At 65.2% G+C, this 26,221-nt stretch overlaps 2 protein-coding genes across 4 annotated transcripts in view; one reads left to right on the top strand and one right to left on the bottom strand.

Moving 5' to 3' along the window:
• Window positions 1–26,221, top strand: part of BOP1 (BOP1 ribosomal biogenesis factor) — a 72,688-nt gene that overhangs the window by 34,544 nt on the left and 11,923 nt on the right. The window lies entirely within an intron of this gene.
• SCX (scleraxis bHLH transcription factor) lies at window positions 14,170–23,291 on the bottom strand. Of its 2 annotated transcripts, none has more exons than XM_064445340.1 (2): window positions 22,489–23,291; window positions 14,170–14,290 (listed from the first exon to the last, which is right to left on the bottom strand). In XM_064445340.1, exons 1-2 carry the CDS (start codon window positions 23,005–23,007, stop codon window positions 14,252–14,254), a joined length of 558 nt encoding a protein of 185 aa, XP_064301410.1. In that variant the 5' UTR covers window positions 23,008–23,291; the 3' UTR covers window positions 14,170–14,251. The 2 variants fall into 2 exon arrangements, with proteins under 2 accessions (XP_064301410.1, XP_064301411.1); XM_064445341.1 differs by lacking the exon at window positions 22,489–23,291 and adding an exon at window positions 14,706–15,448.

The following is a 26,221-nucleotide window of genomic DNA, read 5'->3' as shown; positions in this document are numbered from 1 at the left end:
TGGGGCTTCAGCAGCACTGCTGCTGCCCTGCCTTTGGGAGGAGGTGACCTGTGCTAGGAGGAGCAAAGACCCAGGTCTGTCCATCTGTCCCGTCAAGAAGTGCTGGACGGCTCTACGTCCTGCGTCTTAGCCCTGTGCTCACGCTTTGTCTTTCTCCCTGGGTAGGAGACCCCCCCCCAGGATTCGCCGCTACCCTCGTAGCTGCAGGCTGACCCTCTGCAGCCCGGCGCTGCGCCCTGCCTGGCCGCCCGGCTCAGCTTCTGGGCAGGAGCAGGGATCTGCGAGACACGCTGTGGCAGGAGCCGGAGCTCACGCTCCCGGGCACGCGGTCCCTCCCCAGCCCTCGGAGGAGAGCCGGCCGCGCGTGCTAGAGGGAAACTGAGGCAGGTGGGGATGATGGATCGCGTGGGAGGTCTTGGCTGCTTCAGGTGGCCTCCAAGCCCCAGGGCCCTGCTCTAAGCTCTCTACCTGGGCCGTCCCATCTGAGCACTGGAAGCGACTGGGATTTGGCCAACGGAGCTGGGGACCTGTATGTCTCTTCCCGCGGGGACCCCTCACGCTGGCTCCCCGTCCCTTGCCCATGCCGGCCGCAGCTCCCCGCTCGCTCGCCCTCCTCCGTGGCTTCTGGCTGCTCCCGCAGCCCCTTCCCCATCCCGCTCACTCCAATTGGAGCTGACGTGCTCTATTTGTCAGAGATAAAAAATAGCGGAGGAGGAATGGAAAGACAGGAGGCACAGGAAAGCAGTTTGGTAGTTAGAGACAGAGGAACAGAATTAACGTGCAGTGGGGGATTTGGAGCGAACACTGCATGCATTGTAATCCGATAGGGGCAAGGGAAAAAAGAGAGACCGAGAGAGAGAGGCTGACCCCGAATCCCCGGGGGAGACGCGGGGAGAGCAGGAACGAGGAGAGAGTGAAGGATTCCAGAGGTGGACTGGCTTCCTCTTTCACCAGACAGACACAGGGGAGACGGGCAGGGAGCCAGCAGCGTACCTGCACTTCCCATCTGAGCCATTGACAGCTGGAGCTGCTTTGGGAGGGGGCCGGGGGGGGGGGGCGGCTGCGGGGAGGGGGCACGCAGGCCACTGTCGGGGACGGGGAGACCGTGCGGCACGAAGCGGGAGCGACCGCCGCTGCCGGGGAGAACGGTTGTGCGGCCGAACAATGGGATTGAAGTCGGTGCGGTGGGGGGACGAGGGGGTCCCAGCTCCCTGTGCGGACCCCCCCCGGGGGGTCCTGCCCCGCTGCGGGGTGGGGGCTTGGGGCAGCACCTGCCCCTGCTTGGGGGAGCGGGGCTGGTGAGTCCCAGCTGGCAAGCATTCAGTGAGGAGGGCAGGCAGCGGAGCGAGGCAAGGGGGAGGGTGGAAAAAAAGCTAACAGCAACTAAATCAGAGGAAGAAAGGCCTGCCGAGCCGTACCAGCGGGGTCACATGTGTTTCCTGGCAGCCTCGCAGGTGCTAAGCAGGGATGCAGGCAGGGAGCACCTTGTGATGGATCATGTGGTGAGTGCGGCAGCTCATTCCCCCAAGCCTGGGGACAGGTAGTTGTGAGCGGGGCGCTCGCCCAGGCCTGGCTTTCTGCTGCCGTGGGCGTGGGACCCCTCCGAGGGCCAGCGGCACCACCAGCAAGGCGCCCGCGGTGGGATGGCTGGTGCTGCGCCGCACTGCCCCATCAGTCCACGGAGGCTGGGAGCCACCGGCGGCACGGCTGCGGCAGGAGGGCGGCACGTCCTTTCCCGCGTATTCCCAGCCCGTGCCGCTCCCCACCGTGCGTGCTGGGTGTTCGGCTCCTCGGCGGCGAGGCCAGGCAGGGGAAGGCAGCATCCCGGCCCAGAGCCAACGCTCCAGCTCCCATCCCCAAACTCCAAGGCGCTGACGTGCATTAAACACATCCCAGAGCAAGGTGCTGTCACACTGACTACTTTCGGATGCTGACCTGGCTCGGGAGTGGCTTCCCCGCCTCTCCCAGCCCAGGCTGCCCTGCTGCGCATCCTAAAACCTGCTCCCGGACCCGGGGTACCTGCAGCCTCACGAGAGGGGGATTATGGAGGCGCAGTCCCACTCGCTCGGGCCAGGGACTCCAGCACGGCTGCATCGCTCCACGCAGCGAGCAACGGAGGTGCGTCGGCCCAGGGGAGCTTCGTTAGGGGCTGCGGATCTTTGCCGTCGGGCACGAGGACGGTGGCCGAGCCTCTCCCAGGGTGGGCTGCGGCGAGCCCTGGGGAAGGGTCCTGGCTGGAGAGCCGAGCATCCGGGGGCACAGCGCTCGCCTTGCAGCGGGAGGGGAGCGGCCCGCTGTCGGCCTTAGCGAGCAGCAGGAAATTTTCATCAGCGGAGGGCCCCCGCTCGCTCGGTGCGAGGCCAGAGCTCTGCCTTAAGCCGTAAACCAGGAGAGCCGCAGGCCGTCGCTGTTTCGGACGGGGTCGTTTGGCAGCGGGGCTGACCACACAGGAGAGCACCCCGTCCCATACCGGCGCGAGGGGGTGCCTCTCCCCGGTGCCGTGCGGCTTCCCGGCGGCGCGGGGGGATGCGGGAATGGCAGCGTCGGCCTCACCAGACTGGCCGGGCACAGCCCCCTCCCCCAGCCATCTGCGGGTTCCTGCAGGATTAAGCAGAGGAAATCTGGAATTGGGTTACTCTCAATATTGAACCTGCCATTATGATGTTTTTTATTTTGTTCTGTTCCGATCGAATTGGATGCAGCCTCCTTTTTAGCCCTTAATGGCTTGGCTTTGAGAATTTCCTTCAAAATTACACCACTGGCTTCCTGTTTTTAGAGCTCCCCGGAGCCCCGCAGCCGTGTGGAATAGCTGGGGAAATTGATCCCCGGAGCTGAGCTGGAGCGTTTGAGTCCTGCCGTGCCTGTGGGTGTGCGCGGGCGTGTTTGGGCTTTCTTCTCTTTCTTTTTTTATCGTTTCACTCGCCTCCTGGGGCCGAGGGCTGAGCACTCGTAAACAGAGTTAGTGCGTGCCTGCGCAAGGAGAGAATCCCACCGAGTGGCAGGTCTGCAGCAGCGCTTTCCTCTTCTCGCGGGGGTGCAGAGGGAGGAGGAGCCGGGGCCCCGCGAGACGCCCATGGGGACGGATGGTGGCCCAGGGAAGGGCCGGGTCCCCCCCAGGCACTGCTGCTCCTGCCTCTGGAGCTGTCCTTGGGGTGGCGAGACCCCTCTCTTCTTTCTGAAACCCGTCTGCAGGCGAATCCACGTGCACTAACAGGCCACGGTCTCTGTAGGAAACCGAACCTGCAACCTTGAGTGCTTCATCCCTTCTCCTGCCCTGTTGCACGTGGGGATTTCCCCCGGTGACAGGTTGTCTCTCCTCACTCCCGATACCAGCGTCCCCTTGGGAGCAGGAGCAACTGCGTGGGGCCGCCTTGGGCGGCGCAGCCGGTGCCCCCTGCAGCTGGTGCCCCGTGCAGCCGGTGCCCCGTGCAGCCGGTGCCCCGTGCAGCCAGTGCCCCGTGCAGCCGGTGCCCCCTGCGGCCGGTGCCCCCTGCAGCCAGTGCCCCGTGCAGCCGGTGCCCCCTGCAGCCAGTGCCCCGTGCAGCCGGTGCCCCGCGCAGCCGGTGCCCTGTGCAGCCAGTGCCCCGTGCAGCCGGTGCCCCGTGCAGCCGGTGCTCAGCGCAGCCGGTGCCCCATGCAGCCGGTGCCCCGTGCGGCCGGCGCCCCGTGCGGCCGGTGCCCCGTGCAGCCGGTGCCCCGTGCGGCCGGTGCCCCGTGCAGCCGGTGCCCCGTGCGGCCGGTGCTCTGCGCAGCCGGTGCCCCGTGCAGCCGGTGCCCCGTGCAGCCGGTGCTCTGCGCAGCCGGTGCCCCGTGCAGCCGGTGCCCCGTGCAGCCGGTGCCCCGTGCAGCCGGTGCCCTGTGCAGCCAGTGCCCCGTGCAGCCAGTGCCCTGTGCAGCCGGTGCCCCGTGCAGCCGGTGCCCCCTGCAGCCGGTGCCCCGTGCGGCCGGTGCCCCCTGCGGCCGGTGCCCCGTGCAGCCGGTGCCCCCTGCAGCCGGTGCCCTGTGCAGCCGGTGCCCCGTGCAGCCGGTGCCCTGTGCAGCCGGTGCCCCCTGCAGCCGGCGCCCCGTGCGGCCGGTGCCCCGTGCAGCCAGTGCCCCCTGCAGCCGGTGCCCCGTGCAGCTGGCGCAGGCTGTACGTGTGATGCTGTGCCTCGCCTGCTTGCTGGGCTCAGGTTGCTGCATGTGTGCAGCTGCAGGGTGCATTAATCTTTTTGGTGGCTCCCAGCATCCTCCCAGCGGCCCTGGATGGCTCTCTGCTTTCCCCGGGTGGGCACGGCCATGCCACCTCCACACCTGCCAGCCCGCTCGCTCACAAGCCAGCCCAGACCAGTGCCCAGGCTGGGGGCGTGCTGCTGGTTACCGGTGGGTGCTGCAGCCGGACCCGGACCAGCTGCTCTCCGAGTGTGCCAGCTAACGTGGTACTTGGGTTAGTCGCCATAGCTAGGCTTGCTGGAAAGCATTTTTCCAGGCTGCAGGCCTGTGTGGCTTCCCCTAGGGATCTGTCAGCAGGTAGAAGACCAGTAAGCAATTAACTGGGGATCTGGAAAGGTAGTGGAGCAGAAATGGCCAGCAGCACTCCCAGCTCCCCAGCAACTCTCCCAGCTCTCCAGCAGTGCTCCCAGCATCCTCAGCAGCATTCCCAGCAGCACTCCCAGTTCCTCTACAGCACTCCCAGCATCCCAGCAGCACTCTCAGGTCCTCAGGAGCACTCCCAGCATCCCAGCAGCACTCCCAGGTCCTCAGGAGCACACCCAGCATCCCAGCAGCGCTCCCAGTTACTCCGCAGTGCTCCCAGCTCCCCCACAGCACTCCCAGCTCCCCAGCAGCATTCCCAGTTCCCCCACAGCACTCCCAGCATCCTAGGAGCGCTCCCAGTTCCTCCGCAGCGGTCCCAGTTCCTCCGCAGCGCTCCCAGCTCCCCCACAGCACTCCCAGTTCCTCCGCAGCGCTCCCAGCTCCCCCACAGCACTCCCAGCTCCCCTGCAGCCCTCCCAGTTCCCCCAGAGCGCTCCCAGTTCCCCCACAGCGCTCCCAGCTCCCCTGCAGCGCTCCCAGCATCCTAGGAGCACTCCCAGTTCCTCCGCAGCGCTCCCAGTTCCTCTGCAGCGCTCCCAGCTCCCCCACAGCACTCCCAGTTCCTCTGCAGCCCTCCCAGCTCCCCCACAGCACTCCCAGCTCCCCTGCAGCCCTCCCAGTTCCCCCACAGCGCTCCCAGTTCCCCCACAGCGCTCCCAGCTCCCCTGCAGCGCTCCCAGCATCCTAGGAGCGCTCCCAGTTCCTCCGCAGCGCTCCCAGTTCCTCCGCAGCGCTCCCAGCTCCCCCACAGCCCTCCCAGTTCCCCCACAGCACTCCCAGTTCCCCCACAGCGCTCCCAGCTCCCCCGCAGCACTCCCAGCTCCCCCACAGCACTCCCAGCACCCCCGCAGCACTCCCAGCACCCCCGCAGCCCTCCCAGCACCCCCCCAGCCATCCCAGCAGCCCTCCCAGCACCCCCGCAGCCCTCCCAGCACCCCCCCAGCCCTCCCAGCATCCCAGCAGCGCTCCTGGCTGCAGGGGCTGCCCCTGCCGTGCTCCTCGATCCAGAGGGCTCTGAGCATGCTTTGGCTGCCGGCGAGCGCCGAGCACGCGGCCGCTTCCTCTCCTTGCAGCTGAAGCTGTCGGGGAAGGAATCTCTCTCTTGGCACCTGGGGCTGGATCTCTCCGGAGAGCGGCCGTGGGCTGCCGGGCAGCGCTGACCCCGCTCCCTCCCCGAGGGCTCTCTGCCCCCGGGAGCTCGCCGAGGCATCGCGCTTGGCCCAGAGGTGACCGCTGGAGCTGCGCTGCTCCTCCAGCTTTCGCCCTGCGATGCAGAACTCTCCTGCCCCGATCCCGCGGCCGTCGTCGCTGTGAGCGGGCTCCGTCCACCTGGTGCATCTTGCTGCTCGGTCGGTCCCGTGCTGGGACAGCCCTGGGCCCCCCGAGCGTGGGGACTGCCCGGTGCAAGGGGCAGCATCCCCCCCCGCGGGTCTGGAGCCGTTCTCTCCCTTTCTGGTAAATGCAAGAGATAAACGGGTTGGACTTGGACGCAGCCAGCCTGGAGCGAGCATGGGGCGGACGCGATTCCCCCTGGAGGGCAGGTTTCTGCCGCATCCGTGCTACGGGGGTGTCTGGGAAATGCTCCTTACAGCGAAGGGAGGCTTCCTCGGTTCACAGGTTGGGCTACAGGAAGGGAGCTTCAGTGGTCAGCAGCCAGCCGAGCACGAGCCGGCAGTGTGCCCAGGTGGCCAAGGTGGCCACCAGCCCCCGGGCTTGTGTCAGCACTGGTGTGGCCAGCAGGGGCCGGGCAGGGATGGGGCCCCTGTGCTCGGCCCTGGGGAGGCCCCACCTCGAATGCTGGGCTCAGGTTTGGGCCCCTCGGGACAAGAAGGGCCTGGAGGGGCTGGAGCGTGTCCAGAGAAGGGCAGCGGGGCTGGGACAGGGTCTGGAGAACAAGTGTGCTGGGGGGCGGCTGAGGGGGCTGGGGGGGTTTAGCCTGGAGAAGGGGGGGCTGAGGGGAGCCTTCTCGCTCTCTGCAGCTGCCTGAGAGGGGCTGGAGTGAGGGGGGGGCTGGTCTCTGCTCCCAAGTCACCAGGGACAGGACGAGAGGGAACGGCCCCAAGCTGCGTCAGGGGGGGTTTAGGCTGGAGATGAGGGAAAATGCCTTCCCTGCCAGAGGGGTCAGGCCCTGGCACAGGCTGCCCAGAGAGGTGGGGGAGTCACCGTCCCTGGGGGGGTTCAAACACTGTGTAGCCGTGGCACCTGGGGCATGGTTTAGGGGCCTGGGGAGGGGTTGGGTTAGAGGCTGGACTTGATGATCCTAGAGGTCTTTTCTAACCTTAATGATTCCATGATTCTATGATTTGTGAGGGCCACAAAAATGCTCCGGGGGCTGGAGCCCCTCTGCTACGAGGCCAGGCTGGGAGAGCTGGGGTTGTTCAGCTGGAGAAGAGAAGGCTGCGGGGAGACCTTATTGCAGCCTTTCAGTGCTTAAACGGGTCCTACAGGAAGGATGGGAGCGACCTCTTTAGCCAGGCCTGGTGTGACAGACCAAGGGGTGATGGTTTTAAACTAAAGGAAAGTAGTTCTAGACTGGATATAAGGAAACATTTATTACAACGAGGGTGGTGAGACCCTGGCCCAGGTTGCCCAGAGCGGTGGTCGATGCCCCATCCCTGGGAACACTCAAGCCCAGGTTGGACGGGGCTCTGAGCAACCTGGTCTAGCTGAAGCTGTCCCTGCTCATGGCAGGGGGTTGGACTGGATGGGCCCTGAAGGTCCCTTCCAACCCAAACCATCCTGTGATTCTATGATTCTACGATCCCTTCTTTCCTTTCCCACTGGACTGGCTGCCAGTTTGTGGCGTCTCCATCCTCAGAGGTGCTCAGACCCAACTGGATGCGCCCCAGCTGTCCCGCGGGGCCTCGAGCAGCCTGCTGCAGTGGACCCTGCCACGGGCAGAGGGTTGGAGCGGACAGATCCAGAGGTCCCCGCCGGCCTCGGCCGTCCTGTCATTCCATAAACCCCTGCGCTTCCACTGAGGTCTTCGAGAAGCTGAAGGACATTTCCCTCTCGCCTTGCTTTTCCTCTCACACGCTGGCGGCCGGCTGCGTCGCCTCCTTCGGCACCTCAGCCGCTCGCTCGTTTTGCTCTCTGGCTTCTGGCCGTTTGTAAGCAGCGGGGAGTGGAAAACACTTGACAACCGCGCTGGGCTGGTGCCCGGCGCTGCAGTGACAGGCACCGAGGGCGCGGGGGTGCTCCCGAATTGTCTGAGGCCTCAGCGGCAGAGCCGGGGGAAGGCAGACGGCTTGAGGGTGTGACGAGTGGGCTGGAGAGGGTGAACACTACTGCCGCGGCCGGAGGGCGGGCAGGGACCTGCTGGGTCCCCGAGCAGTCGTGAGCCAGTGCTGCTGGGAGCAGAGAGGTCAGGCAAGGGGAAGGGGTGCCCAGGGAGCGATGCCAGGGCGAGGGGAGGGGAAGGGGTGTCCAGGGAGCGATGCCAGGGTGAGGGGAGGGGAAGGGGTGTCCAGGGAGCGATGCCAGGGCGAGGGGAGGGGAAGGGGTGCCTGGGGAGCGATGCCAGGGTGAGGCGAGGGGAAGGGGTGCCCAGGGAGTGATGCCAGGGCGAGGGGAGGGGAAGGGGTGCCCAGGGAGCGATGCCAGGGCGAGGGGAGGGGAAGGGGTGCCCAGGGAGCGATGCCGGGGGTGAGGCAAGGGGAAGGGGTGCCTGGGGAGCGATGCCAGGGTGAGGCGAGGGGAAGGAGTGTCCAGGGAGCGATGCCAGGGTGAGGGGAGGGGAAGGGGTGCCTGGGGAGCGATGCCGGGGTGAGGGGAGGGGAAGGGGTGCCCAGGGAGCGATGCCGGGGCTGAGGGGAGGGGAAGGGGTGTCCAGGGAGCGATGCTGGGGGCGAGGCAAGGGGAAGGGGTGTCCAGGGAGCAATGCCGGGGGCGAGGCAAGGGGAAGGGGTGCCTGGGGAGCGATGCCGGGGGTGAGGCGAGGGGAAGGGGTGCCTGGGGAGCGATGCCAGGGTGAGGGGAGGGGAAGGGGTGCCCAGGGAGCGATGCCGGGGCTGAGGGGAGGGGAAGGGGTGTCCAGGGAGCGATGCCAGGGCGAGGGGAGGGGAAGGGGTGCCTGGGGAGCGATGCTGGGGGTGAGGCGAGGGGAAGGGGTGCCCAAGCTCTCCTGGCCCTGCAGCTGGCCAGCCTCACAGCTCAGAGGGCTGCAGCACGCCCTGAGGCAGCTCTGTTTCCCCAGCCGCTACAAAGGTGTGTTTAAAGACCCTTTTCCTTTTTTCTCCAAGACCTCTGTAAGGCTTTACTAGCTAACCTATAATTTTCACCTGCATTATTTTAATAGCTTGCCAGCTGCACGTGTTGCTGAAGGGCAACGGAGAAGGGGCTGAGGGAGGCGTATGGAAGCGATCGGGAGCGGTGGCAGCCACGCACAGGCCTCCCGACCCGGGCGCAGCGGCATGCGGGGACACGTGGGTGCTGCTGGAGGGGCCGGGGGCCCCACGCACCGCACCGCCAGGTCTGCGTTTGCCCCGAGCTGCCCTGCGCAAGGGAGTCACGCGCAACCTCTGCAAACTCGCTTGTAGTTTAGCTCCGGCGTTTTAGCTCAGCTGCCACGTGGTCCGTGCGAGTCAGCAGCGTTTGGACGGGGGAGACGATGGGAAGCCAGGCTGGGCGTAGCGGGAGGCTTGTGGAGAGCAGGCAGGGGCTGCTCGACGCAGCCCCTGGCAGGAGATGACGCCCTGGGTGATCATTTTGCTCACAAGTATTGGAAGTGCCAAAAAGCTGCTCGGCTGGCAGCAGGCCTGGCGTCCCCGCCGTTGGGTTTGGAGATCGTTGCTGGGACATCCCAGTCGCTCTGGGGAGCGCGGGGGTCAGCGGGGGTACGGCTGTGGTGGGCAGAAAGGTCCTGCAGCAGAGCTGGCGGCAGCTGGTGCTGGGGTGTCCGGGGTCTGCGCGGGCTCAGGGCGGACAGCCGGGATTTGAAGGGGGGTGAAGCCTGTGGCAGGCTGCAGCCTCCGCCTGCACAGTCGGACGGGTGAAGCTTGCTTTGAGAGCGCTGCGACGGACGTGGCATTCATTCCTGGTCGCACAAGGTGTAGCGGCTTGCTGTGAATGTCTTCGTGCAGCCTCATCCGCGCGTGCGCCGGCTGCTGCTTGCACGGAAAGCAAGGTGCCAGAGGTCTTCTGCTGAGGGGGGCCAAAGGGAGCACGGAGCTCTGTTCGTGCCAGATTAATCACATCAGTGTGACTCGTCAGCTCTGGTCTCTCCACTGGCGGTGGAGAGTTTTTATGAGTGTTTCTGCCTGGAGGCGAGGAAGGTGGCAGGGAAACGGGCTGGTGCCTCCCAGCCCCGCATGCTGCCCAACTCACGGCAGCGCTGTGGTGGGACCCTGTGGGCCGGTTCCTGGGCGGCACTTGCAGTGCAGTCCCACATCAGGCTTGCTGGGTGACCCTCATGCTTCTGAAGTGGGAGCTTTGAAGGAGGGAGAGCCTTTGCCCTCTGCATCAGGGATCTCCGAGCTGTTGGTCTTTTAGCCTGCTGGCAGAATTGCCCGTTTTGTCTCTTTCCGTCCTAGTTGTGGGTCTCCTGGGCTCACAGCGAAGGCAGGAGCTGCAGCTCTTGTCCCTTGCAGGCCACCGAAGGTGGGTAGCTCCGCAGGGGATGGCTGTCAGCCCCGAAGCCCTCCGCTGCTTCTTCTGCATCCAGCAGGAGCTGGGCCTTGCTCCTGGAGCTTCCCGCACGGCTGCGAGCTGGGGACCACGCGCCAGGGCACAGGCGAGGTGCTGAAGGCAAGGGCTGGGCTGGAGCAGGAATTCGGAGAGCTGCAGTGCCCCGGGCTGGCAGCGAGGGGCTCGTGGGAGCCTGCCCGAGGCTTGCTGCCAGTCCCGCAGGAGGTGGTTGCCGAGGGAGCTGCAGCCCGTCTCCTCATCCCCCCGAGCCAGCAGCACGTCCTGGACGTGGGCAGACGTGCGAATCCTGGAGCTACCTGTGACTTCACAGAGCAAATATGTGGTGGAAAATTGCTCTGCGCCCGGGCAGGCCCTATCACACAGCTGAGAGTAATTGCTGCACGGCTCTCTGCGGATGTCCGCCCGTCCCCCCCGGCGCCAACCGGCGAGCAGAAACGGCCTCCTGGGCCGGGAATGCCGGTCCTGGGAGCTTTCCCCTCTTGCAGCGTGGCACGTGCGGCGGGAGCGGGGCAGGGAGGTGAGCGGCTGCACCGGGGAACGGACCTGGCTGCTGCCTCCGCTCACGGGCCGTGCCCACAGGACACAACCCGTCTGCGCTTGGCTTTGCGCAGAGCCCGGTGCTGCCAGCAGCGCAGCTGGGGAGTGCTGTTAAAGCGGGGGGAAAGCTGCATCCCCCGCAGCTGTACCTGTGCAAGCACGTCCCTTCCTGGCCAGCTCCGGAGCGTTTCTTCCCCGCTCCGCCTGGACAGAGCAGTGTCTGCGCTCGGCCCGTGGTGGCAGAGCCCCGCGGTGATGAGCTGGGAGAGGAATGTGTGGCTGGAAGAGGCCCTGCGGGATCCGGTGGCAGCGCCTCGGAGCCGCTGCCTGCCAAGGTATGCGCAGCGCACCGTCTGCCAGGGCACTGCTGCTCAAGCCCTCCTCTTCTGCTGTCCGCGGCTAAAACCGGTGCCTTCTGCGCCTTGTTGGTGCTGAGCTGCGGCTCGGCAGCTTTGCTTCGGCTCGGCTGCTCCAGCTGCGCAGGGACCCCGCGGATCGCCAGCACCGTTCTGCCAGGCACATGCGAAGGGAAGCTGCGCTGCCTTGCCATGTTTTTATTTGCTTGAGCACCGAGCCCCTGTCCCTGCATGACCGCGGCAGCCTCGGTGTGGGTGGGGACAAGTTGGCAGCATCCCTTGGAATTGGTGAAGCATCATTTAAGTGTTGAGTGTTACGACCTCGTTTGCAGGACTCGAAAGGACTCCACTGAATCGAAGTTTTCCTCCCCAATGTCTCCAAATTTCATTTCAACAGTATCCATCACTGCTTGTGTATGCCTTTGAGTCCTGCCTGAGAGGCAGGGAGGCTTTCCAAACCTCTTTCTCCAGCTTCGAAACCACTATTATTGAAATTAAAATTATAAAAATTTCCATCTCCGTAAAGCCTTACATGAAGCCCCTGTGCCCAGCTGGGCTCCCTGCGAGTGAAGCGCCAGACGTGTCAAACCCACAGCCCCACGCTCGAGCCGCTCAGGGCCTCTGAGCCGTTCGGCGTGAAGCAAACGGCCTCCTCCCGCTCCGTTAATGCTGGGGGAGCGAGGCCAAGCCGTGCTGCCGCTCGGCTGCCCTGGCACGAGCTGCCTCTGACGTTCCCGCACCCGAGGGCCGTGCAGAGCAGCGAGGGAACCCTCCTGCACCTCCCGGCCGGGGGGACGGCACGCCTCGTGGCGGGCAGGACGGCCGTCGCCTGCGCTGAGCCGGGCTGGGGGACGCTCGTGGCTCGCCGGTGGCAGAGGGCCGTATTTCCTCACCACTGCTGAACTGGTGTGTTTGGAAGGAGGAGCTGTGGGACAATCATGCCTGGCCACCCCGCTGGCTTCCCGGTGCTGAGCATCCCTGAGTCCCCTTGCTCCCCCCTCGCCTGCCCTGCTGCAGAGCATGGCCCCCAGCCCCTCCGAGACCCACCCGCAGCCCTCGTAATTCATCCTAGGCGAATCGCAGATGCCTTGGGGTTATCTTTGTTGGGTGCCTGTGACCGGTGCGGGGCCACCCTGGGTCCCAGGGGACTGGGGCTCACGGCGGTTCCCCTCTTTGAGAGACGATGTCCCACACACAGCCGGGGGTGAGGTGCGGGGGTCCCCAGGGGTTCAGGACACTGGCTGACAACTCTTTGACTCCCCGTCTTGTCTCAGTGCCCGGGGCAGTGGCTGGCTCCGTGCTGTGCTCAGCGGAGAGGTGCTTCATGGCACGTTTTAGCTGTCAAGGCTGGGCCCCTCTGCACAGCGAGTACTCGCCAGCGCTGGCAAGGGGTGCGCCGTGGTCTGCTGGCTCCCCGTGTGCCGTGGGGTCTTCTCTGTGTCTGCGAGGAGGAGCGCTGGCTGTGGCCCCCTTCCCCCTGCCGCAGCACATGGAGCCCAGCGCCCCGATGCCCTGCGCCGCCTCCCTTCTTCCTCGTCCCTCTCCAGCCCTGTCTCACCGCGTCCTCCCCCAGCCCTCCTGCACGCACACGGTGCCGCCGTGCCCTTCCCCGCTGCGCCGCGAGCGCCCTTGGGCATCCCGGGGAGCACCGCTCTTGGTGCCAGAGCACCCCGGGTCCCTCGTGCAGAGGGGGCTCCCGGGGGGGGATCAGGGCGACCGGCAGCCGAGTCCCGCAGAGGTCTGGGTGCAGGGAGAAGCCAGCGTTTCTGGTGCATGCGGGGCGGGTTGCTTGTGTCTCTGGCGGAGCTCAGAGCCCCAGCCCGTCAGGACCCCACGCTTCAGCAGCCGTTTGGCACCAGGGCTCACCCCCGTTGGGCTCCCGAGCCGCAGGAGGGGCTCGCAGGTGTGCTGACAGCCGAGCAGCCCCTCACCTGCTGCTCGAGAGGGCCAGGGCTCAACCGTTACTCCATCTTGCACTTTTTATAACCCCAGGATGCCGTTTTGGTGGCATAAGGAGCATTTCATTGCCCTGCAGCCAGAGGCCCATGAAATCTCGGAGCGAGCGCTGCCTGGAGGAGCACCAGCAAGCGCTGCGATGCCGTGGCGTATGCGTGTAATTTATTTCCCCAGGAAACTCAGCTCAGCTGCGGCATCTGGTTTTCACCGAGTCCCTGCTTTTTACCTGGCCCTCCAGCTGGGTTTGAGCATGGCACGTGGGGGTCAGTGCTCGCTCTGGGCCACCCTGCGGGAAGGGTTCTCCCCCTGGACCCTGTGCTGGGGCTCCATCCCGAGGGTGGGGGGCAGGCGGAGGGGCCGTGCCTGGCGCTGGGGGAGCAGACCTCAAGCTGCGGCTCAATCGCTTGCTGACCGGATGGTGTCTAGAGCCAGCGTGGGTGAGGGTGAAACCAGAGGTTTATTGTGTGAGGGGGGTCGGGGGCTCTGGAAGGAAGGAAGCTCCCGCCGTGAGTCTGAACCATATTCATTTTTAATTATACAAATTGCTCAGGCTTTATATTATCATATCAATGACATGAAACACCAGCATGTATTGATTAAACTCAACAAATGCAGCACCCCAGGACTCAGAGTTCAGGGGATGGAGTGGCTCAAAGCTGGAAGGGGATGGGGAGAGACGGGTGTTTCCGTAAACGGTTTCACCAGCGCTGCGCAAGTCAGACCTGGGACGGGGCACGTCCGAGCGCCGGCTCTCCCCCGGGAGCAGCCGTGCGTGGCATCCGCAGGGTCCGGGGCAGGGACTCCCCTTGCAAGGAGCCCTGGAGCAGGTCCCCTGCCCCTTTGGCTTGCCGGGCAGCGGCTGCGTTGCCTGCGCCGTTGCGGAGCGTCCCTGCGCGGCGAGCGTCCCTCCGAGCCGCCACGCGCGGTCCTGCAAAGTCCTGCCGCCCCCGCGTCCGTGATCGCCTCCCGTCTGCAGGCACCCCTCCGAGCCGGGAGGACGCCCGGCCTCTCCCGAGGCGTGTGTCCGGCTCAGGGTAAGGTCCTCCGGGGTGACGCCGTGCAGCTCTCCCCAGCAGCAGGGTGAAGGCGGGAGTGTCCGTGGCTGTGGTTTTGTGTGTGTGGCTTTTCCATCCTTCCTCCTTCTGCTCCTCCTTGTTGTCCTTCCTGAAAACTATGATCATCTAGCTCCGAATCGCCGTCTTCCTGTCTCGGTCTTTACTCTGCAGAGAAGAAGACCAAGTTAAAAAAACACACCTGGGGCTGGGAGTTTTGCCAGCACGCTGGCTCCAACCCGGGAGCCTCTCGCTCCTCCCTGTGCCGGTGCTTGGCAGGAGAGGCCCGCGGCAGCTCCGCTCCGACAGCCCTCGGGAGCTGTGGGGCAGCTTTCCCGAGGCGATATCGTCATCCCTCCGTTTCTCTCTGGGGATCCGGAGGGGTCAGTGGGAGCTGAATCTGCCCCAAAGCCCTGCTCCTGCAGGTGCCTTCCCCTGCCCTGGCCCTGATGGGGGCCTCAGGACCCCCGGCACTTCCACCCACTGCGCCGTGCCCCCGCCACGGTCACTTGTCCGGCCACCTGCGTCCCAAGCCCTCTCCCTGGACAGAGGTAGCGGCGGGATGGAAACCCTCCACACTGACCACACTGTCGATTACAGCGCCTGGTTTGGGACTCTGATCCCGCTCCGGCAGCCCGAGTTCCTGCAGGCAGGACCTTTGTACTCGCCGCTGAGGCCTTGAAAATCCATCCCTGTCTGTCTGGTCGCCATCCACAGCTTGCAGGAAACCTTCGTTTGCCATTGCAGAGTCCTCCCAGCCAGCCCCTCCGTGACAGCCAGGCTGCGAGCCAGGCATTGCTCCCCGGGCACCAGGAAAGCCCCCCACCACCAGCACCAGCGCTGCCACTAACACCAGCACCAGCACTGCCACCACCACCAGCACTGCCACCACCATCACTGCCACTAACACCAGCACCAGCACTGCCACCAATACCACCACCAGCACCAGCACTGCCACCACCACCATCACTGCCCCTAACACCAGCACCAGCACTGCCACCAATACCGCCACCAGCACCAGCGCTGCCACCACCAGCACCACCATTACCCCCAGTGGCCGGCAGACCTGGTGCTTCTCATTTCCAGTGTGATGGGATTTGTGGCTGGCTGGGGTTTGGCCAGGCTGGGTGCAGGTCCCCACCCAAGGACCAGGGGTTAGGTGATGTTTCCAGCTCTCCTCTGCCGGTTTGCGGCTCACCAGCGCGGCCCGGCCGAGGCCACGTCCCTGGGCTGGTCGCAGGGCTTGCTGCGGTGCAGCCTCCCCCACGGCTGCACGTGCAGCCCCTGCTCTGACTCTTCCTTTGTTACCGGGGGTGGGGAGGGGAGGGGAAGGGGAGTTCAGCTCAGAAATGGTAAAATTAAATTTCCCAGATGTTCAGGCCCCAGGAGTTCTTGTGCTGTCTGGAGAGGAAATGGGGATTCGGAAAATCCCGCCTCATATTTTTTCCCCTATCACCTTGCCTTTCCGCTGCCATTAAGTGCAGCAGGAACAGTAAATTACAGGGCTGCGGAGCCGTCCCATCTTGTAGATACCGTGGGGGGAGCAGGGGGACGGTGCTGGGCGAGGCACTGAGCTCCTGGGCTCTGCCCATGGCTCTGGGCAGCTCGCCGCTCGCTCATGGCTCCGCGCTTGCAGAAGGCTTTTGGGGATGCGCACAGAGCCCCCTGCGCCCCGGCACCGTCGCCGTCCCTGCAGCCCAGCGCTCCCCGCTGCCGTGCCACCCCCTGCCCAAACTGGGGCTTTTTGCACAAAACCTGCGGGCGGGTCCGGGCTCCAGGCTAACGCCAAGCCCTGGCTGCCCCGTGGGCTTGGTGGCAGGGTGACCCTGCGCTGGGTCGCGGCACGAGAGGGTGTTGAGCCCTGGGGTAGCTTCACCCATGCCTGCGCTGGGGCCCGGAGCGGCTGCTCCGAGCACGGGGTGCTCCGGGTGCCTCCGCAGACCCGTCAGGGCAGGGCCCCGCCAGCCACGCTGGAGCGAGGGCGGCTTTCCCTGTGCTCGGCGCGGGGCTCGGCTCAGCCCCTCCTGCGCTTGCCCTCGGCCGCGTCCAGCGTGGCACTCTGCGCCGCAGGAGAGGCGGCTGCCAGCGGTTTTGCTACAACAGCAATAACGCCCCGGGGTGCAGGCAAGCAGCGGGTGACAGGGTCAGCTGGTTCTGCCCAAACCCATCATCCCGCTCCTCCCAACCGCTCTTACCCCGACGAAGGCTGCGAGTTCCTCACGTAGTGTTGAATCACAAGCCCGCTCAGTCGAGGCTGCCTCAAAAACCTTTGCCAGCGTTTTGCCTCCCGAGCGACAGAGCATTAGCAGCCGGCGGCGACCGCTCTCAGAGCCGCTCAGCAGGTCTGAGCCGGGCGCCCGCAGCCGCACGAGGTCCATTCAGCGAAACCCCCCCATGACCTGCTGCCTCCCTCACCCGCGGGTGTTGCTGAGCTCTCTACGGCGGGGGCTGTCGGTGGCGGTTCAGCCAGATCCAGCGCTGCCTTCCCGGAACCCGGCCTTGTCCCCTCCTGCTCGGCACGGTGACGCCGGCTCCCCTGGCAGGGCTCTTCACCAGCCACGGCCCTTTTGCCGAGCCCCACAGGTCTCTGCAGGCCAGGCTAACCCCCACCCAGACCCCCACCCTGCTGCATGGCCACCTCTCCCCTTCCCAAGGGTCCTGTCCTAGCCACTCCGGTTTTCCGGAGGTTTTCATGGCTGTGCTGCATTTTTCTCTGCTGAAAAATCCTCTCTGCTCCCTCTCCATGGGACCAGAGCTCGTTTGGGAGATGCTCTGGAAGAGTTTGCTGCAGCGCTCCTGCCATGTGCCCCCGGCCAGGGCAGGCATCGTGCAGGAGCTGGGGGTCTGCACGGCCATCACCCTCGTCCCTCCCCTCTGCCGGGGAGCGCTGCGGCCCCTCTCCTCCACATGCCCATTCCTCTCGAGGAGCACACAACCTCTGGGGGATGGCGAGGCATGGACCGGCCTGCGGCACCCGGGTCTTCCCTCCCTGCCTGTGCTGCCCTCGGGGGCGGCAGTGCGACCTGGAGCCGCTCCGGCCCCTCGCACGAAGCTGGTGGTCACCGATCCCCTGCCTGCTCCGCTCTGAGCCGTCCGTGCGGCACAGCGGGTACCCCTCCGTACCCTCCCTGCGCTCTCCGAGGGGCACCGTGGGGTGGGCCGGGGGGCCCGTGGGCCGGGGGCGTTGTTTTACAGCCTTGCCGCGCTCCAGGCTTGGCTGCTCCTTCCCCACACGTCACCCGGCTGGCGGTGTTGGGGGATTAATGCCACGTTGGTGCCATGACGCTGGCCTGCGCTCCGTGGGGGTCCCAGCAGCCTCCGAAGGGCTGGTGGGTGCAAGCGCACTGCCCTGAGATCCGGGCAGAGGGCTCGTGCTCTGGGACCCCTGCGAGGGGCTGCAGCCTGGGCTGGCAGGAGCTACCCCCATGGTGTCTGTGGGTCTGGGCTCCCAGATGAGCCTGCTCTCACACATCCTGCCCTCACGTTGAGGGGAGGCTTCAGCACCGCTCTGCCTGTGCCCCGAGGTGGAGGCAGGGAGCCCACTGCCCTCAGGGACGGGATAGAGCCAGGAGCACCTGAAACGGGCTGGGGGTTCAGCCGTGGTCGCTCTTGTGACACCTTTGAGCTCCCAGGTGGTCTCGGTGCCCCCTTCCCAGTTTGCTTCCCATGCAAATGCGCGCTCCTGCTCCAGAAGACGGAGTGGCTGATGCTGGACACTTGTCCCTCGTCACTTTAACCCGACTGCTCGGGGTGACCCACGTGTCTCTGCCCCCACGTCTCGTGCCCCCAGGCCCGCTCGCCCCTCGGGCCTTTACAGCTCTACGTAACGCAGGCAGCGGGGACGAGCGTGTCGCGAGGGCTGTTGGCACGCAGAGGATACTGCGAGGGCCCTCAGCCCCAGAGCAGTTTCAGCAAGAGGCCTTGCTTGGATTTGGACTTTTTTGGCATTTAATCAAGCCCAGTCCACCCCCAGCGCAGGCGGGCTGCGGGCTGCCCCGACCGCGGCTGTTCCCAGCAGCTCTCCCAGCCGATACGGTCCCTGGAGGGGAGACGTCCCGGTTTGCCCCCGCCAGCACTGTGTGTCCTGGCGGGGACAACGACACAGGCGACAGCCACAAAGGAAAGCCTGGAGAAGCACAAGCCCCTGCAGGGGCCGGCAGGGATGGGGTGTCTGGGGCACCACGGCCCCGGGCCCCCTCTCCCAGCGCTCGCTTACGGGAGTGGCATGAGCCTGCTCCCTGGCAATGCCGGGGCCGTCCCATCCGTCACTGCCACCCGCCCACACGTTGTCCTGCAGTGCCTGTGGCAAGCGTGATGCTCCTACCAGTACAATGTCCGCCTCCCTCCTGCTTATGCCCCGACCGGGGCATAGTCCGAGGCCTTGTCCCCTTGAAGGTTTTTAACCTTTTGCTTAGATCTGGGGGAACTGGCACGAACCTGAGCAGCCGCCACCTAGGCAGCCCCTTTAGCAGAGCTCGGCCTTTCCCCGGCGGGCGGCAGACACCTACACATGAGTCACTTTAAAGAAGGATCTTTGCAGGGAGATGGTGTTGGTTTCAGCTTGATACGGGAAAGTCCCTGGGATAAGGCGGCGTCGGGACGCCTGGGTGCGAGGCGAGGCTGAGTCATGCAGCATGAATCTGGGCAAGCCCCTTTGCCCACTGGGGTGCTGCTCAGCCAGCAAAAGTGGGATGAAGTGAAGGTTGAAGCAGAAAGGTTGCTGCCGTACTCGGCTGTCCCTTGGCCAGCAGCCCCAAACATCCCACGCGAGCCCCGTCCTGTGACCCCCCTCACTAGGAAGAGCCTCTGCAGAGCAGCTCACGCCTTCCATCCCGTTTCTCCCCTCTCTGCAGCGCATCTGCTCGCAGCGACCGCAGACGCTCACCCGCAGCTTCCCTGGTGCTCCTGCCTTCCTGGCCGGGGTGCCCGGGGACCAGGTGGCATCTGGCCTCTGCCCACAGTCTCGTGGGGCTTCAGTGCCACACGTGCCACCTCCTGCCCCTCTAGACCATGTCGGGCTTTCAACGAGGGGAGCCGTGGCATCGGCTTCCCTCCCGCAGTCACGAGTCGGGTGCAGCCTTCCACGGCTCACAACGGAGACATCGTGCCCGGCACGGACGGAGGCTGGGGAAGGGCCGGGAGCTGGGCAGGCACAGCGCGTCATGGGCCTTTTGGGAGGAGGAGGAGGAGGAGGAGGAGGAGGAAGCAGTCGCCAGGAGGCTGGGGTGTCTCACACCGCAGGCTCTCGGGGGGAGCTGCACGGCACGTCTGGCACAATGCAGACGGGCAGGGCTGGTGACAGAGGGCAAGCGGTGCAGGGGCTGGTTTGGGGGCACCGTGAAGGAGACCCCTCACCAGGTTACCCTTTCTTTGGCGAAGCCTCGAAAGCTGGAGCGGGACAGAATCACGTCCCGCGAGGTCGCGTTGGTTGAAATGACACCATTACATGCGGGCAAAGTGACATGGCGGAAAAGCAGACCTTTCTGACGGGGATGGATGAGCTGTTTTGACCCGAGCACCCAGCAGCACAAGGCAGTTTCTATTCTGTAAGCTCAGCGTCAAGCGCAGCTCTGTGTGTTTGGAGAGGGGACGTGGCTCTGCCTCCTTCCCTCGTGGGACGGGTAAGCGGGAAGGGGGTCTCCGAGGAGCTGGCGCCTGCTGAGGGCGGAGGGCTGCAGCTGCCACGCACGCTGGCGCTGGTCAGCTTTGGGCGCTCGGCGAGGCGAGTGGTCTCGCACGGAGCCGGCTTCTCCCGAAGGGGACGGTGGGCGTCTGGCCCTCCCGAGCCGAGGCAGGGTCCCTTCCACCCAGCGTCAAACAGGCTGTGAGATCCCAGCTGCACCGTGTTTGCAACTCCAGAGGAGATTGCTTTCATTTCCTCGCCATTTGTCAAAATACCTTCCTGATAAAAGATGGTTTATTTTATTCCTTTAACACACAATAAAACCTATCGAGTTGTTATCTGGCCGTAAAACCTCAAGCACAGACCGAGCGCAGCACTTACGCACAGTCTGTTCGGTCACCTCTTCCCAGCATGCGCCTGACCTAACTTGCTTCTCAAGCAAACCAAAGTATCTTGTCCCCTTTGACAGCCGCTGAGGAGCTAATCTTGGGGAGGTTTATCCAGAAGAGCTGCAGGAAGGGAGGTGGCCCGTCTTGGCCCGGGAGTCCCGCACTGCTTATCCTTTCCACACGCCTTGGCACAGACGTGCCGGTCCTGGGGTTTGCTCCCACACAGGAGTCCGTGCTGGGAACTGATGCAAAAGCGGTAACGGGAATTTATCGGAACTGATGCAAAAGTGGCAATACCAGCAAAAGGGGCAGAGAACTTGATCTTTGAAGCTGTTACAGGAGGTTTCCAAACAGGCGGGTAACTGGAAGGCAGGGGAGTTTTCCAGTGCAGCCCTGTAGGAGCTTCCCCACCTGCAGCTTCTGTTTTCAAGCTGGGATAGCGCTGGCTGGAGCAGTTTGCCGGAGCACGAGGGCACGTTACGGCCAGCGGTCTGCATCCCTCGCCCACTGGGGAGAATTTGGCACTGGTGCTCATGAAAGCTAGGGGCAGGGGAAGCGCTCGGTCCCCGCTGCCCAAGCGGAACGAGCCCCGTGTGTTTGCCTTTGATGGCCTAAGGTTTAGCAGTGTAAATCCCAGCAGATGCAAAGACTCCGGACGTCGTTCCCCCTGCCTGCTACTCCCAGCTCTGTCTCCTTCTCTAGTGAATTGGAAAGGACGTGCAAGGGGGATTAGCAGGGTTTGGGGTTTTCCTGCTCTGAAATACTCAAGCTGTCAAGAGTTTGCTCGTGACTGGTTTTACCGCCACTGCTTCATGCTTAATGAGCCTTGAATCCTTAACAAAGACTTCTCCCTCTTCAGGGCGTTACTCATTGGGGTTAAATGGGTTCAAACGGCGGCGCGTGCATGCCTGGCTCCGGCTGCCATCCCGACACCTCTGCCGCAGCTCTTGCGCTCTCTTTTACCTCTACCAGAGACCAACAGGTTTTTAAAACCTGGCCACCCGGGGCACAGCCTTCCTGAGCAAGGCTTGAGACTCTTGACAGCCGCCTCCTCCCTGTGCCCCCGTGGCTGCATGTTCGTGGCAAAAGCTGCCCCGTATGCCAGGAGACCACCAAGAGAGAGGCTGCAGCCGTGCACGGCACCCCCGGTGGGGTTTGCTTTCCCCACGCGACGGCAGAAGGTCTGCTGGGACAGGCAGGGCTGTGCCGGGGAGGCAGCTGCTCGCTGCCTCTCCCAGCCCATGGCAGTCAGGCAAACGGCCCCCAGAACCTCGGCAGAGCTGCTGCTGAAGCTGAATTTTCCTAGTCTGGCTGCTGGATTCGTGTCCTGCCCCACCTGCCCCCTCACCCTCCGTGGGCAGTGGTGCCCACCCCACCGGAGCATGGCAGGCATTGGCCAGTGCCGGTGCCAGGCCGGCGTGGAGACAGCCTGTGCCGGAAGGCTGATCCTGGCACGAGGCGGTGCTGCCGGACGGGATGCCGGGAGGAGAGCGCTCCCCTAAAGGCATGGGGTCGAGAGCCAGGAGGGGGGGACGCTGGGGGAACCGGGCTGGCCGGGTCGTTATGGCTCCCGCTCGGTGGTAGAGACCCACCGGTGCCGTTGGGACAGCCATCCCACCTGCTGAACACTCGTGGGGCTGGTCCCCACGATCCTCCCGGGTGCTTGAGGGGCACCTACGTGCCACGGCATTGGCCTCAGCTTCCCCCCATCCCTGTCCCGGCACGGCTGCCCGGGACACCAGGCCCTCGCCCAGGCGGATGGACCAGCCCGGGGAGCCGGCCCTGCCACCAGCCACCGGCATCAGGGGGCTGGGAGCCCCAGCTGCGGCCAGCCCTGCGCCCAAATCGCTCTCGCCTCTCCATTTGCTGCCTGGACTCTGCCAGAGGGGAGATGCAGACTCTTTCCAGGCTCTTACTTTCCCTGTGCCTCTGATTTCCAGCTCCTAAAATCTGTTTCTCACCCTCGGAGGGTTTCCCCTTCTCCCGTCCCTCTGCCGTTCAGCAAACGCGTGCAAGATTCGGACGCAGCTGCTGGAGGCTTTGGGCAGCAAATCTGGACGTGCTAAAGGGAGGCACCGTATTTTCCACAAGTTTCAGGCTCACCGACGGGGTCTGGCATGCTCTCCGGCTCGAGTCAATGCAGCTCCCTCCCACCCGAGCTCCTTCGTCTCTCCCAGCCATCCAATCTCCCCCTCGGCTTGCACCAGCCATCGGTGCTCCACTGGCACCGTAGCCGGCGCCCCGGCGCTCCCTAAGCCCCTCCTCGCACTGCTGTGGCTGGGGACGCCCGGAGGTCCCCCACGCAGCTCCCTCCAGCCAAAAGCCCCACGGGGACGGCGCGAGCGGCCACTTACCAGCTTCCTCTGGTTGCTGAGGCAGAAAGTGCAGATCTGTTTGGGCTGGGAGTTCTCGGTGTCGCGCGCGGGGGGGCTGCTGCCGCCGTGGTGGTAGAAGGCAGGGGTGGTGTGGCAGGGCTGCCCATCCCCGCACGCCTCCCCCACCAGCAGCACGTTCCCCAGGTGGGAGATGTAGCTGGAGGCCAGTCTCAAGGTCTCGATCTTGGAGAGCTTTCTGTCGGCCGGCTCGGTGGGGATGAGGGTGCGGAGGGCGGTGAAGGCAGTGTTGACGCTGTTGGTGCGGTCACGCTCCCGCGCGTTGGCCGTGTGACGCTGCCGGGGCTCCCTGTTGATCCGGTTGGGTTTCTTGCCGCTCCTGCGCTTGCTGGCCTTGATGCCGTAGCCGTCGGCGTCCAGGTGGTAGGGCTTCTCGTCCGAGCCGGAGCTCTCGCTGCCGTTCTCCTCATCCTCGGACAGCATGCTGATCTCGGGGTACAGGTACCGGCTGGGGGCCGAGCGCAGCATGGCAAAGGACATGTTGGGCGGCGAGGGGACACCGGGGAAGCCGTGTGGGGGACCGCTGTGCTCTGCCGACCTCCTCCTGCTGCAGGCAACCTCAGCTCCAGGCGCTCATGCTGCTCCCTCGGCTGGGGTCCGGGGAGCCCCGGCTCGCGTCGCCCTCGCCGGGCAGGCTCAGGCTGGGAGGTGGTGCAGCGGGGGGTCCCCTTCCCCAGCTCTCCGCCGGCTCGCTCCGCGCAGAAGGGGTTAAGGGCTGCTCACAGGCAGGGCTGCCTGTTTCCTCTCCCCACACATGTGCATCTTAAGACGCTGAGTGTGGCAGGAGCGGGGAGTTTTATAGCAGCAGCAGTGGTCAGCCAGGCCCCTCCTCCGGCAGGCAGCCCTGCTCTGGCTCTGGAAGTGGGAGCCGAACAGGCTCACGCCTACCTGAGCTCACCCTCCATCCCCGCAGGGGACTTAACCCTTCAGGGCTCGGCTGGGGGTCCTGCCCGCTGCCGGGGGGCTGCAGCCAGCGTGGCGAGGACGTGGAGCGTTCGCTGCGGTTCACCTGCCAGCTGTGGGCCTCGGCCGCGGCTGCCGGCCCGGCACGCGGTGGGCACACGGGGCACGCGTGCAGCATCCTCCCCCGCCACCTGTGTGGGCTTGGGTGGACACGGCGCTGCCAGGGAGCTGGGCACTGGCAGTGGGGTTCGTGGGGGCTCCCAGAGGTCCCTGGAGGACCCTGCATGCTGGGGTGGGAGGGAGGCTCCCCCGGCCCCGTGCCTGCGGGGTTCGTGGGCAGCCTGCGCTGGGGAAGGGCTGGGGACAGGGCTGCGTCGCCCCCAGGCCGGGGCTGGGGAGACAGGCTCCTGCTCCGGATTAGCCCCTGCAAAGAGAACCCCTGAGAGCGCTCCCTCCCCTTCCCGCAGCATGACCAAATCCATCCTGCTGCTGCTGCTGCTAATGGGGCAGAGAGGGAGGAATTAACCCTTGAGGAGCTGCCCGCCGGCACACCTCCGCCAAAGCTCCTGCCTGGTGCACGCCTGCTGCTTTAATTTGCTTTAATTTCCCTCCTCAGATACCAAGGACGGCATTCGCATCTCTGTCAGCCTGATAGGTGCGTGTGGATGCGGAGCCCGCTGCTGTGCCCATAACCAGGCCCCGTAACCTGTCCTTATAACGGCCCTGGCTCTGCCAAGCCTGCAAAAACCAGCACCTGCTGGCAGGGCCGGCTTTGCAACCTGCCCCAAACTACCCCCTGCTCCCCTTCCCGGGCCGCCTCATCGCGCCCTGCAGGCAGCTCGAGCAGACTCCTCTGGGGACAGAGGGCTTGGGGGGTCGAGCAGGGGTCCCCAAGGGCCGCCAGCAGCTGCCGCTTGAGCGGGGCGGTCCTGGCTGGCTGTGCCCAGCCCTGGGACCAAAGGAAACTGAGGCCTCTCCGTGCTCTGCAGGTGAGCGTAGAGGCTGGTGGGGAGAGCCCTGCGGCCCAGCCCCGGCGTTGCTCTGCAAGGCTCTTGGCTCCGTGGCAGCCCCAGGCAGGCTTGGTGCATCCCCAGGGCCTGATCGTGGGCCCGGAGCCGTGGAGGTGCTGCAAGGCTGCTCCGGAGCTTGCTGGTCCCTTGTTGCAGAGGCAGAGGGCGGGCAGGGACGGTCAGCCCTGGTGAAGGCCATCAGCCTCCTCCTCCTCCGGGGCCAGGCACATGGGAATGCCCACAGCATCCCAGGCCACCGAGCTGTCCCTAAGGTGTGGGGCTGTGACCCTGCACCCAGGGTGGGTCTGGGGAACCTGTGGCCCTCCGCGTGCCAGAGCAGGCTGTGCCTGAGCCAGCAGAGAGTTGCCTGAGCTCTGGGCTGCCTTGCTTCAGCCCCATAACCCTGTAACATGTGAGTTGTGACAGTGGGAGCGTGCCCCTTCAGCTGCACGCTCTGCCTTTGCACAAGGAGAGCATCGGCCCAGGCACATCTCCCAGCCCGGCAGAGCTCCTGCCACTTGGCCCTGCTCAGGGGACCCTCAGGGCAGCAGCAGGCCCTCACGGGGCGGCTGCAGACCCGCAGCCTGGGGGGGCTGCAGCAGGGTCGGCCAGGCTGAGCCCCACGGACTGCACTCCTCGTGCTAGCGGGAGGGACGCCGGCTGCTTTTGGTGAGGGGGGACTGGCAGTCCCCAGCAGCGGCTGCTCCAGCCCTGCCTGCACGCAGCCGGGGGCCGACCCTGCTGCTCCGCTCTGTGTGGTGTGTCGATAAGCTACGTTTTAACTTGGCCAGAAACGGGAGTTGCCATTTGCTGTGAAGCCTCGGGTTTCCCCTCCGTTTCAGAGGTGAGCAGTGCATCCCCCCGAGCGCGGTCCCCGGCAGGAGCTCTGCACGGGGTGTTGTCACTCCGAGGCAGTGTTTTTCACCTTTGCAGTGTGATACCACAGTTAATCAGCAGTCTCGGCAGCTTCTGAAATCCAAGGCACTGTCATCTCCTTCCACAGTGCTGGGCGCTCACCATGTGTGCTTTGGAAACCCAGGCTCCTGTAGGCATCTGCTTTCGCTTAGCTCCACTAATGACCTTGCTTTTCTCTAGCACCTTCTATCCAAGTGCAATCCCCAGGCCCTTTCCCTGTGCTGTCCTTCCTGGTGAGATGCACGTCCATCTCCCTGTGGCCCAGCTCCTCTGGCTCCGGACTGGGACAGAGAGCGGTCCTGTGTGCAAGCGACACTCAGCCCTGGGTCAGGCCAGAGCACCAGGCCTGGCACGGGCTTGGAAAGCCCTGGTCTTAAATAAGCAGAGGCATTTGGCGCTGGAGACCGCAGTGTCCCAACCCCCTGGCTCTGTGGCTCTCCTGGAGAGCTTCCATGATGTCCCGATGTGGACATCGCCTTCCCAGCCCTGGCAGGTCACCAGAGCCTGGTGTAGGCGCCTTCTCCTGGGGAGGCCACGGCTGCAGAGGCATGGCCGAGGAGTCTGAAATTCCCCGCTGCGATCCATCCCCTGCCACGGCTTTATTACCTGGAAGCTTGGCCGGGCTGCCTGCAATGACGCCACTGCCGCGCTGCAGAGGAGGTGCTGCCTGCAGCGGCTGCCTGCCTCGCCCTGCTCCCTGCGCCGAGGTGCTGGGCCGTGGCGCGGCGGGGCTTTCGTGGTCCCTTTTAAATCTGCCTCTCCCCGTCTTCGGGACCTGCCCTCCCCAGCTACCAGCCCTGCAGAGCGTGGGGTGCTTGGGGTGGCTTCCCTGCTGTCATCTTGACCCCGGGTTGTGCGGAGCTTCC

The sequence above is a fragment of the Phalacrocorax carbo genome, chromosome 2 (genome assembly GCF_963921805.1).
Source record: "Phalacrocorax carbo chromosome 2, bPhaCar2.1, whole genome shotgun sequence".
In the NCBI taxonomy this organism is placed as follows: Eukaryota; Metazoa; Chordata; class Aves; order Suliformes; family Phalacrocoracidae; genus Phalacrocorax; species Phalacrocorax carbo.
The sequence above is the reverse complement of the archived record's forward strand: the minus strand, read 5'-3'. Positions and strand labels throughout refer to the sequence as shown.

Coding starts and splice junctions, on each gene's coding strand:
- SCX (XM_064445340.1), bottom strand. CDS start 23,007: ATGTCCTTTGCCATGCTGCGCTCGGCCCCCAGCCGGTACCTGTACCCC. Junction 14,291..22,488: donor TCAGCAACCAGAGGAAGCTG/GTAAGTGGCCGC, acceptor TCTTCTCTGCAG/AGTAAAGACCGAGACAGGAA.